This window comes from Bos javanicus, chromosome 6 (genome assembly GCF_032452875.1).
Source record: "Bos javanicus breed banteng chromosome 6, ARS-OSU_banteng_1.0, whole genome shotgun sequence".
Lineage (NCBI taxonomy): Eukaryota > Metazoa > Chordata > Mammalia > Artiodactyla > Bovidae > Bos > Bos javanicus.
This window is the reverse complement of record NC_083873.1, coordinates 112,026,442-112,044,618: the sequence shown is the minus strand read 5'-3', so window position 1 is coordinate 112,044,618 and position 18,177 is coordinate 112,026,442. Positions and strand designations below refer to the sequence as shown.

General features: G+C 44.9%; 1 protein-coding gene across 8 annotated transcripts in view; it reads left to right on the top strand.

The window, feature by feature from the left end:
- The window catches only part of LDB2 (LIM domain binding 2), a 453,319-nt gene extending 440,177 nt beyond the window's left edge, over window positions 1-13,142 (top strand). Inside the window, exons 6-8 of one of the 8 annotated variants that reach the window (XM_061420904.1) lie at window positions 1,726-1,849; window positions 5,707-5,849; window positions 11,517-13,142. In XM_061420904.1, the coding sequence (XP_061276888.1) occupies window positions 1,726-1,849; window positions 5,707-5,849; window positions 11,517-11,567 (318 nt within the window). In that variant the 3' untranslated portion in view covers window positions 11,568-13,142. The other 7 variants (XM_061420902.1, XM_061420900.1, XM_061420898.1 and 4 more) reach the window with 7 other exon arrangements.
- Window positions 13,143-18,177: the final 5,035 nt, after the last annotated feature.

The following is an 18,177-nucleotide window of genomic DNA, read 5'->3' as shown; positions in this document are numbered from 1 at the left end:
ATCTGATTTTGATAAAAGTGTGCCTTAGACTTTGAGGAACATTGGCATAGAAAGGTTTTCCAGTCTTTCTGAGAAACACTCTTTCAATGCATCCATTCATTTGAGCCAAGTCTAGGAACACAGAGATAAAAGGCATAGTCTCATTTCAGCATTCAAAGAGTTCAAAGTCAAGTAGAGAAGAGACTTGGAAGCTGATGGTTACAAAATGTAAATAAGTTCATAGAGCAGAAGGAGCTATGTGCTGTGGAGAACTGGAGAGGTATTCGGCTCAGCCCACATGGGAAGAAGTGCACAGTCCTGGGGAGGAAGGGATAACAGAAGAAGGGACTCTGCCTTCAAGGATGAGTGGGCATAAACCAGGAAGAGAGGAGGGAAGAATTCCAGGTTGAGGGAACCCAGTGGACAATAAGAAGTGTGGCCTCTAGGGAAATACTCAGATGAGACAGGGCAGAAGGGAAAGGGTGGTAAAAAAGATGGGCGGATGAAGGCGGAGATTGAAAGTCTGTCTTTCATAATAAAATAATGTCTTTTCACATGGGTAGGTGCATTGCCAGGGCTTTCTGGTTGGCACTAGAAGTAAAGAACCCGCCTGCCAGTGCAGGAGATGTAAGAGCTGCAGGTTCAATCCCTGGGTGGGAAAGATCCCCTGGAGGAGGGCATGGCAACCCACTCCAGTATTCTTGCCTGGAGAATCCCATGGACAGAGGAGCCTGGCGGGCCACAGTCCATGGAGTCACAAAGAGTTGAACACCACCAAAGCAACTTAGCATGCGTGCACAGATGCGTTGCCAATGTTCGTATTGCTGTTGTTGCAACAGCAACGGATGCGTTGTTCCAAGTTGTGGAACAACTTGTGTTCCAAGCTTTGCCCTCTTAGCAACAGCTCTCTCAATGCAGCAGTGTTCTGATAAGCTTCCAACTGAGAAGGGATTCAGAAAAGTCCAGGGCAATCCTAACTGGATTTACCTTCTTATTTCATTCATTAATCTTTGTCGTCAGATGTCTTGGACTGCAGTAGAGCTGAAAGGTCTAACTAAAGGAAGCAAGAAGCGTGACTACGTACAGAACCAGGGCAAAAACTCCACACTGAATATATGTGGGAGTATACATTACCATCCATTACCAATTTGCACATCTTGTGTAAAATACAAATGAGCCCATGGATAAAAATGAAGTCGTGTTCATCATGGTTTTTTATAAGAATTAGGATCAAAAAACATACCTGAAGTTACCACTTTGTTCTCAAAAGCTTGAATGATACCTTCACTGCCACAAAATCTACATAAACTGCCATTGTAACTCACAGTGTGTGGTTATGCAAACAGGAAAAACAACAGAAGCTAGAGTAGAAATCTGAGCATGCTGTGCTAATATGAAAGAGCTTTTTTCTTTAACCAGAGAGAATCACGTCATTTCATAATAGAACTGCGTATATCCACCCAACCATCAGTTTAGAATATGTGGGGAAATATGTGTGTGTGTGTGTGTAAATCACACTCAGCTGTAATATGATATTATAAATGATAGTAAAGAGAGTGAGCATTATCAAATGTTGGTAATATTTCTTTTCCTCCACACTTATACAGAAAAAAATAAAAAATGGTGGGGGTGGGCAGGAGGGAAGAAAAGTGTCTTTAAGCTTCGAAATGGATTCCAGCTGTTAATATTATTTATTGCAAATAATATTATCAAGTAGTGAAGCCCCTGTCTTTGAACCCCTTGCAGTTGTGTGTAATACTGGAGCCAATGCAAGAACTGATGTCCAGACATAAAACCTACAATCTCAGTCCACGGGACTGCCTGAAGACCTGCTTGTTTCAGAAGTGGCAGCGGATGGTGGCCCCGCCAGGTACGGCCTCGCTCTTCACTCTCCACCTACATGCTTTTTCCGAGGCTGCTTCTGGACATGAAGGGATAGGAAAAGGGAGTGATTATAAACATATCAGGCAAAGTAGTTTATAAGGGATGTTCTGACTGTGATGTTGGATCAAAAGACACTGAGTTGGTGAAGGGCAAACATCCTTCTTCGACGTGGTGACCATGCTCCACAGTCTTCTCACTTGCTAGATTTAGGAGGACAGAAACTCACAGAAGGAAATTGATGTCTTTAATGTTACTGAGATGTTGATAAAGCCGAGATGAGAACCAAGGTTCACTGTCTCCCGGGCCAGTGGTCGTTCCACTGGACAAGACTTTGGTGACCGCAGATGGCTTACTTTAGTTTTCTTTGTCCTTTGAAGAATGGTAGAAATTACGAAAAGAAAGGGGGAGAAGGAAGAAGAAAGGAAGAATGGGGGGATGGGCAGAAGAGGAAAAGAAGGAAGGGAGGGAGGGGGGGAAGGAATAGATGGAAGAGAAAAGGGAAGGAAGGAGGAGAAAGTTTTGCCCTATTTTTAAAGATACATAATATCAAAGGGTATTCTGATCATGAAAAGAATACATAAAAGACCCCATTTCTCCACTTTCCTAGGATGCAGTTTAGATACTGTAGTCTCCTGCTGGGGTTCTGAAATTACTGCTTCGAGTCATCATTAATTGTCTTTCTATCTAATACATTTTCACTCCCAGGCGTGTGCCGAGCCTCATTGATCATAAAAGCAAAATGTATCCATTCGCTAAAAATTGTTTTTATGAAGAGTAATTATTAACATGAGGCACATAGCTTTCTGAATCATGAAATATAATGGTCACCTTCCACTGGTAATTGGCCAGGGGTTTTAAATAAAGAGGATATAGTCAATATAATCAAGCACATGTTTAGAAAGCTGGGAAAATGAGCATTACTTTACATAGAATAGCTGCATCCCCATCTTAGGGGAATTTTCGACATTTAGAACATTATTTTTCAAAGATATTAAATGTGTTTAAATTGGTCTTATTTTCTCTTTCAATATCAATAAGGTTTTATGGGGAAAAAATTTCACTCACTCCAGGTCTTTAAAACTTCTATTTCCTGATGCATGCACATGTAATTCATATGACGTGTATGTGTGTGTGTGTGTATTAGTCATTCAGTCATCTCTAACTCTTTGCACCCCTTGGACTGTCACCCACCAGGCTTCTCCATCCATGGAATTCTCCAGGCAAGAACACTGGAGTGGGTTGCCTTTCCCTTCTCCAGGGGATCTTCCTGACCCAGGGATTGAACAGGGGTCTTCTGCATTGCAGGCAGATTCTTTACCATCTGAGCCACCAGGGAAGCCCCATAATTCATATATTATTCATTAATTCAGTCATTAACTCAACAACTATTTATTGAGCCCCTACAAGATGCCAGGCACTGGCCAAGCCACTCTGCTTACAGCACTGCATGAAAACAGTCATAGATCACAGTCTCTCAGACCTTTATTTTTTTATTGAATCTTCACTAGCATTATTGTGAGGTATGAGATATTTCTTGTTATTCCCATTCAATATAATAGGCCTGAGATTTAAAGTAGAGCTTGCCAAAGTTAGCGCAAGACTAATCAATAGAGACCTATGTCACAATAAGTCTTTGTGTCTTCAGTTCATGACTCTAATCCTACAGCTACGTACAGCCAGTAGGAGCAACACAGAGCAAACATTTGAGACATATTTTCCCAAAATTCCATTAAAAAATACAATTTTTTTAAATAAAAGCAGCAGATTTCAAGTCAAAGGAAGAAGACGCTGGTCAGGGAAAACTGGAGTATTCGCTTAACTTTAGACTGTACCACTCAGCTCACCTCCAGCTGCCTAAGTTGGAACAATTCTGTTTCCTGTTTCGATAACCTTCAGAATAAGCATCCATACTCTCCATGGATAGGGACGGTAGATACCCTCTGTCAATGAGTATCTTCAGACATTAAGACAAAAATATTTATGAATGAAAAAATAGTGTATAAATAGAAACCTTCTACTTCTTCATCAAGTCAGGAATAACATGATGGACCCAGTAGTCTTTGAAATGAGCCTTAAAACAAACTCACCCCATTGTCCAATAGAAGCAGCAAAGATGTCTCAAGAAAATGCCAAAGGTCCGCTCACTTAATTCCAATACGGCCCTAGCTTACCTTCTTCCCATCAGGGCTGGACCTAGAATAGGGTTAGCTCTTACATACCATTTCCAATTCATTTAGTAAGTGCCTGGAACAGGCTTCTGAAAGTTTCTCATTCTCAAAACAAAGATTATATAGCACCTAACTAATAGAGTTGCTATGAATATAAAATAATGACAGAAAATGTCAGGAATATGAAAACATTGAGTCATGCTCACAATGCATAATAAATAAATGAAATTCTTCTTACTACACATTTCCATACGTCTGTACGCTTCCAATAAAATCTTGCCTCATCCTTCAGTTTCAAAAATATATATATATTTTTTTCTATTTCTAAACCTTCTGGAAGAGGTCTAGTTTCTTTTCATTAATATATTGATTATAGCACATTAAAACATTTTCCCCCCAGGAATTTTCAAGTTAGTTGCATCCTTTAAACACCAGGGTGCAAACCATGGGCATTTCTCCTGAGCTTGGGAATCCCCAAGTTCTACATCAATGGCTGGTTGGATGGACACTTCTTTTTACTTCATCATTTCAAGGTGTAATAGAGCTTGGCTGCAATATAACACTTGGCCAGTAGGTGCTGCTGTTACTCACTGGGTCCCTAATTTAATAAATTCATATAGGTGGCGCTAGTGGTAAAGAATCCACCTGCCAGTGCAAGAGTTACAAGTTTCATCTCTGGGTCGGGAAGATCCCCAGAGTAGGAAATAGCAACCCACTGCAGTACTCTTGCCTGGAAAATTCCATGGACAGAGGAGCCTGGTGGGCTGCAGTCCATGGGGTCACAAAGACTCAGATACAACTGAATGCACACATGTGCGTGCGTATGCACACACACACACACACACACACACACACACACTTTTCTCAGGCTTTGGAGGCTCCCTAGGAATCTCAGTGTGAATAGCGTGACAGTCTCTCAGTTGTGTCCAACTCTTTGCAACTCCATGGACTGTACATTCCATGGAATTCTCCAGGCCAGAATACTGGAGTGGGTAGCCTGTCCCTTCTCCAGAGGATGTTCCCAACCCAAGGATCGAACCCAGGTCTCCTGCACTGCAGGTGGATTCTCAGAGCCCTCCTTTTATTATAAAAATAAGGTAGGCCATAAAAATTTTTTCTCAAAATTCATAATGGTAATAATATTTTAAGTTCAAATTGTGATAGGGGTATAACTCACCCCTAAGATTTATTCATAGATTCCAGACATATAGATGGGCTTCCAAGGCTGTGCTAGTGGTAAAGAATCCACCTGCCAATGCAGAAGAGGGAGACTTGGGTTCAATCCCTGGGTTAGAAAGATCCCCTGGAGTAGGAAATGGCAACTCACTTTAGTGTTCTTGCCTGAAGAATCCCAGGGACAGAGGAGCCTGGTGAGCTACAGTCTATGGGGTCACAAAGAATCGGACATGACTGAGCACAAGACATATAGATGAAATCAGAAAGAACAATTAAAGGCAAATCATTTTATAGACATGGTAAAGAAAAGAGTTTCCATCATTTTGTACTAAAACTAGATCATCAGATTTCTCCTTTTGGGTTTTATCAAGTTAAAAAAAAACACGGGGAAAAAAATGTCAATAGTCTACTCTTTTCAGTTTACAAAAACAGCGTCACTGGAGGGACCGTGGTGGTCGCCCGGGAACTGATCCCCCTTCCATTTTCCATATTGCAGCAGAACCCACAAGGCAACCGACAACCAAACGGAGGAAAAGGAAAAACTCCACGAGCAGCACCTCCAACAGCAGCGCGGGGAACGCCACCAACAGCACCGGCAGCAAGAAGAAGACCACGGCCGCCAACCTGAGTCTGTCCAGTCAGGTACCTGTAAGTCTCGCTTTCCTTTTAGGCTGCAATTCCTGCCTTTACCGTCTCCCAATTCCAGGGGGGCCCTCGGAAAAGACTCTTAGCTGCAAAGACCTTCTGGGCCGGGCGGGCGAGAGGCAGGGTTGGGGAAGGGGAAGGCAGGACAGTAGTTGGGAGGAAGGGGGAGGACTCTGTCCTGAAAACCAGCCCCTGCAAACTGGGAACTAGAAAGCAATACGCAGAGTCTGTGCTGCAGCGGGACAGGAATGAAAATGCCGTCAGAGTCGCAGACAGGAGATATGTCACCTAAGGTTTAATTAAAATATCACTGAGCGATGTGCCTGGTGGCAGATAAGGGGCTCTGGGCACCATTGCTGGGACCCTGTGTTCCACTGGAAAGCTAGCTCCTGGCACTCAGACTCCAGATTGTCATTTGACTGTCCCCAGCCCTGCCCACCCCACCCCAGACATGGGCATCTCCTCTTATCTTAAGACTCAGGTAATTAACTCAAGGCCAGTGCAGCTCAGTGGATTTCGTTTTCCCTGTTTCATTAGCTTAGAGGGAGGTTCAGCCGCAGGTTTGGTCTGAACTGTCTTGACCTCTTGACCCTTTTCTTTCAGTTCCGGGTCTTGACGAAGGAAATGGGCCGCTCAGAAGGGGGCTTCTTTGAACTCTGAGACTCATAGCCGAGGGTGTCCCCAGAAGGGCAAACCAGGCAGATGGGACCTTTCTTGCTCTCCTCTTGATTTCTTCCCCAGTCCTCTCCCTTCTTCCTGATTCCTTCTAGACTCTGAATTCTTCATCCCAGAATTAGACCACTTACCGCTTTTACTGACAAGTTCTCACGTTCCCTGAAGCCCATCTTGCCTCTTCAGTGACCTTCGGGTGTTCCTTCTCTGTGCCCTTGGTACATTACCTCACCAGGCTTTCAACTGTCCTTCCTTCCAACCCAGGGATTCTCATGGTGCATCAGAAATGCCCTCTGGATCCTGTGTCTTTGAGAGTGTGCCCTTTCTTGTAGCTGCCCTCCACCTCCAATGCAGTTTTTTTTTTTAACCTTTCCCCTCTTTCTCACTCGTCTCCCCTCTTGGATTTGGTTGTGGTCCTCTTCCTTCAGGTTCTGATCCTGCTGTGTCTCCTGTCCATGTGAGAGTGGACCATCCTTTCCAGAAGGTTCTCCACTTACTTCTAAGTGTGGCTTTCAAATCTGACCCCCCACCCACTTGCCCCCACGTCCCATTGGTCAGTTCTCTTCGGCTAAACCCAACCCCACCAGTGTATCGGAGAATTATCTGGCCTCTCCTCCTGTCCTCCATAGACAGAGGGTACGGTTGCCATTCCCCAGTACATTAAAAAGAAAGGGTCATGAGAGAGTGGCCAGCCTGTGAGGTAGGTGTCATTTTAATTTTAAGAGCATTAGGAATTTCAGTCTTTAGATAATACCAGAGTCACCTCTGTTTTTAACTGGGCTATCATCCCTGAAGAGTGAGGGGGCTGGAAATCAAAGGAGAAAAGCAGTCTTCTTATTAAGGTGCCAGTAAGTTATACCCACTGCTGGTTAAATGGAAAATGAATAGAAAAAAAAAAATGGCCAGGTGTAAATAAATCAGCCCCCAAAGCATACACAAGTAGCCTATTCATTCATTTAATCTGAGAGTTTTAGAAACTAAAGGTTGTTAGTTTCCACAAACAATTGAAAGAACATTCCAGGGATTTCTGGAACTCTGACATAGCTACTTAAAGGCACAGGGACTGCAAGAATTCAGAGCGGTTCACCAAGCGTTTTCTGAGCTCCTTTTGTGTGCCCTACACTACAGCAGGTGTTGGTAATCCAACGCCTGGTTGGATTTAAAATTAAAAAAAAAAAAAAAGACACCCAAGCTCCATCATTGAAGAGCTGACTATCTAAAGGAGGGACGATGAAGAGGTTTCTTCTCTCCTGCCAACTCAGTCTCCTGGGGTCAACTCACAGGGTAGAGTGTCCAGAAAGGTTCTGAGCCTGAACTGGACGTGGTAGGCCATCCATTAGTGATGTCTGCCGTGGGTACAGAATAGCAGCTACCTGTCCATGTATTTTCACATACCTGGCCCAGTCAGAAGCATTGCAATTTTTTTTAAAGAGCACCTAACTTTTTCCACTCCATTACATTCTTGTCCTTCCAACCAACCATTGCATTTTGCTGGAAGATGCCTGTGTTGAGAGGGTCTTTAGTGAGTTAAGACCCTTCGGACAAGAGCAAGGCACCGTGAGAAAGTGCAAGAAGAATGTTAGCAGTATCCTCACCATGCAGTGAAGGGTGTTTTCATTAAGTGAAACTTAGAGATGGCTGAGAGAAACAGGGAAGTCATCCAGGTTAGGCAAACGTGTCCATTTCTGTAGGTCCCCCAGCTGGTTGGATGTCAGATGATAAGCACCGACTGGCTCGTAAGGATAACATCTTTTGTGTGTCCTGAATCACTCACACCCCGTTCCTGTTTAACTAGAAATGCCACTTGCTGGCCTTAGCTGCCCTATCTGAAGACACGGACAGGGGGTCGTGTTACCATGGCCATGGCTGTGGTCCACCCAGTGGCCGGACGGCAGCGTGTGTGTCCGGCAAGGGCTCGGGTTTAATCCTTGGCTTCTGCATCTCACTCCATCCAAGAGCAGGGGCTAGGAGCGACCCCGAAACGCAGCCTCAACCCTGGGAGGGATGGAGACCCGTGTCAGTCCACAGCAGTGACCCCTGCTGGCCAGTTTAAGCAGAAGCGTTGAGGGGCCCTGAAAGGAGTCCCTCCCCGTCCTCAGAGGTTGTTGGTCCTCGCTCGGGGGCTTAGTGAGAAGAGGTACATGGGCACCAGCTGGTGGCATCCCAGGGTCTCCAGCAAGGAGCAGAGGGGTCTGCCTTGTGGGGAGTTGAGACCACATGGGTTACTCTCAGGTGGACCAATATCGCCTCCTGGCGGGAGGGGTCCCACAAGACAGGGCAGGAAGTTCAGCTCTCACTGTGAATGTTGAATGATGTGGGGGGATTTTTAAAGACTGGGGGGGTGTGGGGAAAACGATGCCAACACCCCCAGTTGGAAGGAGCCCCAAATGTGCACTGGGCTTCCAAGGCGGTGCTAGTGGTAAAGAACTCGGCTGACAATGCAGGAGACAAGAGACATGAAGGTTTGATCCCTGGGTTGGGAAAGATCCCCTGGAAGTGGGCATGGCAACCCATTCCAGTATTCTTGCCTGGAGAATCCCATGGACAGAGGAGCCTGGTGGGCTGTAGTCCATGGGGTCGCAAAGAATCAGATATAAGTGAAGCGACTGAGCATGCACACAAAATGTGTCTTATGTCTCCTCTCATTTTGTGAAGATAGCAAGTCAAGCCCACCTGAGTGGAGAACACACGTCCTAGCCTGGAGGTTTAGCAGAGCCAGCTAGAGTCCTGTGCATAACTGTGTAACTGTCCTCAAGCCTCTAGGTGCATACAAAGTCCTTAGCACACGTCTGTTTTATTATAACTTGCCATTTATTCATCACTCACACATGCACACGTGTGCACACACACTCATACGTACACCCACGATTATGCATCTGGCTAAGGATATGTTTTATAATCAGTAAGGCAAACATGGCATCTCTCTGAAATTTCAGATGCTCCAAAATATCTATGCCTGGGCATCTTTTCCAGTTGTTCCTGGAACAAAGATACACCAAACATACTATGAGCCTGCATGAGCCCCATTTGAAGAGATTCAAGCCACTATTTTCGGAGGACTTTTCTGGAATGGCTGTTGTTTGCTGATACAGTGAAGGCATCTGGAGTGTTGGGAACTTCTTGGCTAATATCACGTTTAAGTCGGCTTCTTCTGTTTCCAAATTATGCTTACTTCCTCCCATTCCCGCAGCCTCTCTCGCTGACCTTGGGCTCACAATACTAGCGCAGACCCACGCGTCAGTTCTAACATTCTTCTCCTGCCCTGTGACACCTAAGGCATGTGTTTTCCCAGCCCTTCAAAGGGTGCCGCACACAGGTCACGAGCTGGGGTTCACCCTCGTGGGGCGCTCTGCCGCATCTTAACCTGGTCTTGCCTCCTGCCTTTGCTCCTGACTGTAGGCACAGTGTCCTGAGGGCCTGCAATGAAGGGCGCTTTTTGAATCCCTAACACCCCAAGGGGTCAGATGGAAGCCCTGTTCCATTTAACGTCCCGTCGGCTTTCTTGACACTCGAACTCTGTGTCTATTTTACATCTCATTTCAGGAGTCCTTGTGAGTCTCTTATAAGTCAGTGTCACGTCTAGCTCCTGGTGGCATCATAAGGATGTTCGTAGGGACTCATGGTTGAACACCCTGCCGGCACATCGATGGCTGACTCTACTCAGGTCACCTTTGAGCCATTTACTTCATCTGGGACATTTCTCTTTAACATCCTTGTTATCAGTTCGCAAGAGTGATTAGTCTGAAAACACAGTGTGAAACCTATTGATTATCTTCCCTCTAATTCGAGGGGAATCGATCTATCAGACAAACAAGGTTTTCCATTCCAAAACAAACCAGATGGTCACAAAGGGATTAGTTCAATGGGCACCTTCAAAATTTGAGAAGGGCCCTGGAGGGACAGCTGGACCTTTCTCCTGACCACAGGCAGTGTTCCATTCATAGACTGCCCCAGGCAGCCTCTCTTGCCCCAGTAGAAAGAAGGTTTGCCCAGTTGTCAAGGCAAATTCACGCCCGTATCAGCAAATGCTTACTTATATCTCCAAAAGCATCTGGCTGGCCTTGATGTTTCAGCTTCAGCCGAGGCCAAGGGCAGTCAGGCACTCTTAAGTAGATTGTTGCTCAGAGTTGGCAGAGCAGGATCCACCTGATGGATGCCCTGTGCTGTGCCCAGGTCAGCCATTGGGCCCATAGGGCCCCCTTGGAACACGGAGGCCGGAGCAATGCCTTGGGTAGGCTTTCTTCTCCCCTGTCCTCGAGCCTCTGCAGCGGTGGCCTCTGCCAAGCTCCCAGCCCTAGGATGTGCCTTCCTTGTTTGCATGGAAGGACAGTTTGTACTTAAAGGAGTGATTAGATAGATTCTTCTTGCACGCTTCCATCTCTGATGACGACCAGCTTCATCGATATAATTATCATTAGTTCTCTTCATCTTTCTTTAATGGCACCAGCTGGACAGACTGGTTCTCTTTACTGCCCAGATTGGTGGTGGGGTTGCCTTTGTGGGGGTAGGTGACAGGCACCATGGAATAACAGATGGTAAATTCAGGGCTTGTTGGCAATCAGCAGGTTTTTGCTAATGACTTAATTAGCTATGCAAATTGTCAAATCAGTGTGAACATTGTTTTTATCGAAAACTTTACCTAAATTAATTACCATAATTAAGTAGCAGAATGTCAAGGATGTTGGCTGCGTAAAAGGGCCTGGCTGAGTAGGAAAAAAGAGAGATCTGTCTTCAGTTAAAACATATACCGTCCTTGGGACAGAGAAAATGCCGTTTGGAATGAGTTGCGTGAAGACGGCAGAACCGCCTCCTCCCCGGCGTTGGCTGCTATTCTCAGTAGTTTGCAAAGCCGTCCCGAGACCCTCAGTAAAGGTGGTGGCGTTTCCGAGGTCTCGCACAGCGCCCACTGCCCTCTCAAAAGTCCCCAGTGTCGGCAAGTTGCAAAGCGTGGATTTTTTTAATTTTGAAAAATCCATTTTTTTATTTCTGCAGATTGCTAGCATTGCTCGTTCTCCGGTGTCAGGCTGCACACTAAGGACATAAACTCGCGTGGTTGTTTCCCGTCAGGAGGCGATGTTTATTTCCTGTAGAAATCCAATATGCGTCTTGGCCCCCCCGACACTGAGACTTGGCCCCGGTGTACAGGACACGGTGTGTCTGACCCAGGTCCCCCAGCGCCTCCTCCCGCTAGTGTTTTAAGTGGGCTTCTCTCTCCCAAGGTTCCCTGTAATAATGTCAGCTGCTGTTCACAGGATGTGATGGTGGTAGGAGAGCCAACTCTGATGGGAGGTGAGTTTGGGGACGAGGACGAAAGGCTAATCACTAGATTAGAAAACACGCAGTATGATGCGGCCAACGGCATGGACGACGAGGAAGACTTCACCAATTCACCCGCCCTGGGGAACAGCAGCCCATGGAACAGTAAACCTCCGGCCACTCAGGAGACCAAATCAGAGAACCCCCCGCCCCAGGCTTCCCAGTAAGAGTGACCGGCTCCAGAATCCACTGTCCATAGCCCCGTGGGTCACGCTCACTATTTCAGATCCTTACTTACAGGAGAGGAAGGAGCAAGACGTTAAAACTTTGCCACGCAAATACCGATTTCTAAACCACAATGATCTGAGTTTCTTTCTTCCTTTTTTTTTTTTTTTTAAATTGAGAGGACCATTCCGAATAAACTTCCATGACCCCTCCCTGGAGGCCTTCGCAGGTAACAGAGATACTGGCACTGATGATAATTAAAACAAGAGCAAATGCTAACGCTTCTCCTGGCTCAGTTTGAACCATGTCTGTTAATTTCCCTTCGCCAACCCCGCATCCAACCATCCAACGAAGGCCATATTGTCAGTAAACCCTCAGTGCTCAGGATCCCATTCTATGCCGAATCCAACTACAGATGACTTTTTAATATTGTAAAATATTTTCTGCTTTTTGACTTGCATCTGAGAGTTTCTTGTTTCAGTAAAAAAAGAAAAGGAAAAAAAATCCGCTTTTGAAAAGTAATTTAAACGTACCTTTATTTTTTTTTTCTCTCTCTCTTTCACCTTTTCTTTCTTTGGGTAACAGCGAAGAGGGCCCAGCAGGGTAATTTATGGCCAAGCTAATGTCAATTGGTCCTCGAGCCCAAGTTGGTTCAATCGAGCCCAAGTGCAGAAGCAAGAAATGACTTTTTGTCATCAGAGACACCAAGGCAGATTTTTACGTAAAGAAAGGCACCTGGCCCCTTGAGAATGTATTTGTTTGTAAAATTGCTGTTGATCCAAATATTTTCAAGCCATGTAATCCATTAATTTTGTGGGCAGTTTAATAAATCTGAAACTTCTGGGTTTCTTTTTTTTATTGTATCTGAGTTGACTGTTGTTTCTCTTCATAGTATATTTCCTGTATAATATTTTGTAAAGCCCTCACCTGGTTCTTTTATGGGGACTTTCCCTTGGGGGCAATCCCAGTGTATTTATGTGAAACTTTATAAAAGAACTAATTTTTCCATTCGCATATTAATATGTTCCTCTATACATGTAAAGACTCAGTGGCTCGTGTGTTATAAAACAGCTGTATTTTATGTATGCTTTACTGATAAGTGTGCCAATAATAAACTGTGTTAATGACCAAAGCAAAGGAGTCTGCATATCTGTGATCCTGGCAGAGAAATCTGCCCACGATGATGAGAAGTACTGAGCGTGGATTTATGACCCAAATCCCACATGGAGTGGGACTGTGAAAAAGGCTCATCTTTATAAACTACAGTTTCTTCCACACTCACTGAAGTTTACTTGGGCAAACACAGGGGTGCCTTCTCTGTGCTGGGCACTCTGCTGACCACAGACACAGGGATTGGAAAGCAAGGATTGACCTCGCTCCCTGTGGCTGGTCAAATACAAGGGCAGCGGCTTCCACTCACTGAGTACTTACTCTGTACCAAGCATCTCAATTTAAGGTCCATAGACATTTCTTCAGGCTTCCCTGAGAGCTCAGACAGTGAAGAATCTGTCTGTAATGCAGGATACCCAGATTCTATCCCTGGGTCGAGAAGATCCCCTGGAGAAGGGAATGGCAACCCACTCCAGTATTCTTGCCTGGAGAATTCCATGGACAGAGGAGCCTTTATTTCAACTAATCCTCACAGCTCCACCAGCTAGGCCTTCATCTCCCCATTTTTTATAAATCAGTGCTCCCACTTGCCTATTTTTCTAAAAAGCTTATTATACAAAGATTATGGAAAATTCATTTGAGGACTTTGGGTTTCAAGAACTTTCGCCGCATTTGTCTACTCTGTTCGAATGAGGAAGAGGAGAGAAGAAATCTGTTAGCATTAACTAGGTGTATATAAAGTGCCAGGCCATAGTAATAGATCATCTCAGCCAGTTCTGGAAAAGAGGGGCTTGAAAAAGAGAAGAGAAGGGAGAGTGTGTCTCTTAGGTTGAGATTCCCAGAAGCAGAACCTGAGACCAAAATTCGGAGCACAGAGTTACTGAGGGGATCTTTTTCAGTTAAAAAAAAAAAAAATCTGTAAGGGAGTGGAGGGGGTAAGATGCAGAAGAGGAAAGAGCTAGGAAAGCTGCGAACTCAGGAAGCCTACTTCCTGAGCCTGGTCCATGGTGCAGGGGAAGGCTTGGGGCACAGAGTTATCTAACCCTTGAAACTCAGCTGCCAGATTTCTGTACACCTGTACTGGTTAGTCATTGGCTGGGGCCACCCCCAGGGGGTGTGGGAGGCAGTAACTTCAGAATAAGATGAGCCCCCATCGGCCAAGGGCTGTCCTGCAGAGGAGAGATCAACTGGAAGGCAACAGTCTTAGCATCTCAGCATGGGTAGGTTAGTCCCAGAAAGGGCGTCTGGGCAGGGGACCAACCGTCTGCTTCAGTAAGTGACTTGCTCCATCTCAGACTTCACGGGAGACATTGGTGGAATTTGTTACTGCATCTCCCTTGACTACAAAGCCTAGCTTCTCTCTCAGCATCACACTGTTTCCTTATGACATTAGCATGGGGAGGGGAATGTGTGGTACAATAGCAACAGAGCCAAAGGAAATTGAGGGAAACAGCTACTGTAATTGAAACTCCCCCACTAGAGCAGGAGAACTGCCAGCTTATCCTCTGCCCACCTCATCATTTCAGGGTTCCTTTCATCAGTTCTTTAAAGTCACCAACCTGCAGTCATCACAGATGATTTCTGGGACAATTTGTTTGACGTCTGTTCCACTTATCTATTGCTACACAGCTGATCGACCCCAAACTCAGAGACTCAAGAGGCAATTTATTATTATCAGTTAACATTCTGAGAGCTCAATGGTCAGGCGATCTGCACTTAGGGGAACAGATGTTGGTTGGGGATGGTGTCATCAGAGGTTTGGCTGGGCTGGACATTCAAGATGGCGCAATCACATAGCTGGCGATTGGAATGGAATGTAGGGCTGTTGAATACAGCCTCTCCACCAGGCTTTCACAGAATGATGGTTGGGTTCCCAAGGGAGAAGAAGCAAACTGCCAGTGCCTGGAACTGAAACACTATCACTTATCTGCACTGCACATCAAGGCAGCCCAGATTCAAGGTGCAGAGACCCAGACTTCCTCTGGGATGGGTAAGTAGCACGTGCCTCCAACAAGGGGATTGACTGCAGGTGGCCGTGTTTGGAAACAAACCTCTACGGCATCCAAGACAGTCCACAGGCTGGACCTGGCTTCCCTGACACTGTGTCCTTAGCCCCGTCCCACTGGTGCCTGACCACCATCTGCCTCCACTCCTTTCCGTTGTCTGAATACACTAAGGGCCACGTCGACATGTCTTTGCATATGTTTCTCCCTCTTAGAATGCCACCCCCACCTTTTTACATAACCTACTCAATCCTTTTTTTTTTTTTAATTAATCAATTTAGTTTTGGCTGCACTGGGCCTCTGTCATGCTGCGTGGGCTTTTCACTGTAGTGGTTTCTCTTCTTGCAGAGTGAGGGCTCTAGGCGTGCAGGCTCAGTAGTTGAGGCGCTTGGGCTTAGTTGCTCCCTGGCATGTGAGATCTTCCCAGATCAGGGATCAAACCCATGTTCTCTGCCTTGGCAGGTGGATTCTTAACCACTGGACCACCAGGGAAGTCCCCAAAGCTATTCACCCTTAAAGGCCCAGTTTGATTCTCCTGGCCCCTGAGATGACTCCCCAGCTCAGGTCAGCATCCGTAGTGCCCTCTGGGATCCAAGAGCCCTTGGTTCTTGCTTCCGCCTTGGCTCTGTCCTGACAACTTCTTGTTTCTGTTGTTAAATTCCTTGCACTGTCCTGCTGGACTTTTCTAGGGCTGAGTGGTTTAATCGTTTCCATCTGAATCCTTAATATCTAAACTCTATCACATGTATCAAAATAGACAGAGTTAAAAATTCCCAAGCAAGAAATCATGACACCACCGCTTACCATGCATTTCCCCTTCATGTTACAATCTGTCATTCTATGGCACAACAGAAAGTGACGTTTACCCTTCTGGGTACATAAGAGATGAGAGGTAGCAGAGACGGGCGTGTTCAAGGTTCTCAGAGGGCAAGTCGGCACAAAACAAACATTCTACAAAACACTGGCTTAAGCCAAACTTAAATGATTTGTTAGGCCCTGGAGATTTGTCAGGCCCAGAATAATTCCAAGGGCAACCATTTCTCAAGTACACACTACGTGTCAGCCGCTTGCTGGGTCCTTTGCCTGAGTGGTTTCACAATGATGGGAACCCAATGGTGGTGCATAGTTGGGTTTTGCTCTGTAATAACCTCCAAATCTCAGCAGCTGATGACCAGAAAGATTTTATCTTTCTCCCTGATGGGACTGTGGATCACCTGGAACAAATGTATCTCAGGTCTGCCCCTCGGGTCTCTACCTAGAACAGGCAATCTTCAGAGCACACACTTTCTTGGCAGATTCTGAAAGAAATGAAAAAAGACAAGCCAAATCACACAGACACACACTTCCTCACACTGCATCCATGGACCAACGCAAGTCTCAAGGACAATCCAGCATCAGTGGAGTGGGGAAATAAACTACATCTTGCAGACTCAAGGGTATGAACAAACAACTGGGAATCCAACCTACCCCTGGCAGCCTACACAAAGATGTCTGAACAACTTCTAGTTATTTGTTAACATTTAACAACTGATGAGTTTTCAAAATATCGTATTGATACATATATATGGAATCTAGAAAGATGGTACTGATGAATCTACCTGCAGGGCAGCTTTGAAGACACAGACGTGGAGGACACATTTGTGAATATGAGGGGTGGATAGGAAGGAGAGGGTGGCAGATGGAAAGAATCGCATGGAAACATATACACTGCCATATGTAAACAGTCAATGGTAAATAGTTAAAAAATATAGTTAACATTTTAAAAAAAGAAAATTTGGTCCAAACTAAAATCACACCTTTATGTGACTTATTTATTTTAATGAGACCATGAAGTCCCCTCTGGAGGAAACCTTCAAATTGCAAGTGCTATCAATACGCCACTTCACAGACCCTTGTCCTCAGAGACATCAGATATTCCTTAATTCTCATCCTGAACTTTGCTTTTAGATAAGGGTATTTTTTGGTTGTTTATTTTTAAATTGGGCACAGAATGATCAATAAAAGCATGATAACACTGAAAAAAAAAAATAGTCAATGGGAATTTGCTGTATGACCCAGGGAACTCAAACTGGGGCTCTGTGACAACCTAGATGGGTGGGTTGGGGTGGGAAGTGAGAGGGAGGTTCAAGAGGGAGGGGACGTATGTATGGATACGGCTGATTCATGTTGTGTGGCAGAAACCAACACAATATTGTAATTATCCTTCAGTTAAAAATAAATAAAGGAAAAAAATGGATGAATTTTCAATAAAAATTAAAATGTTTTGGCTTTTAATATTTTTTATTATTTTTTAATATAAATTTATTTATTTTAATTGGAGGCTAATTACTTTACAATATTGTATTGGTTTTGCCATACATCAACATGAATCCGCCACGGGTATACACGTGTTCCCCATCCTGAACCCCCTCCCACCTCCTTCCCCATACCATCCCTCTGGGTCATCCCAGTGCACCGGCCCCGAGCATCCTGTATCATGCATCTAACCTGGACTGGCGATTTGTTTCACATATGATATTATACATGTTTCAATGCCATTCTCCCAAATCATCCCACCCTCTCCCTCTCCCACAGAGTCCAAAAGACTGTTCTATACATCTGTGTCTCTTTTGCTGTCTCACATACAGGGTTATTGTTACCATCTTTCTAAATTCCATACATATGCGTTAGTATGCTGTATTGGTGTTTTTCTTTCTGGCTTACTTCACTCTGTATAATAAGCTCCAGTTTTATCCACCTCATTAGAACTGATTCAAATGTATTCTTTTTAATGACTGAGTAATACTCCATTGTGTATATGTACCACAGCTTTCTTATCCATTCATCTGCTGATGGACATCTAGGTTGCTTCCAGGTCCTGGCTGTTATAAACAGTGCTGCGATGAACATTGGGGTACACGTGTCTCTTTCAATTCTGGTTTCCTTGGTATGTATGCACAGCAGTGGGATTGCTGGGTCTTATGGCAGTTCTATTTCCAGTTTTTTAAGGATTAATATTTTTTTAAACTGGAGGATAATTGTTTTATAATATTGTTTCTGCTGTACAACAGTGTGAATTA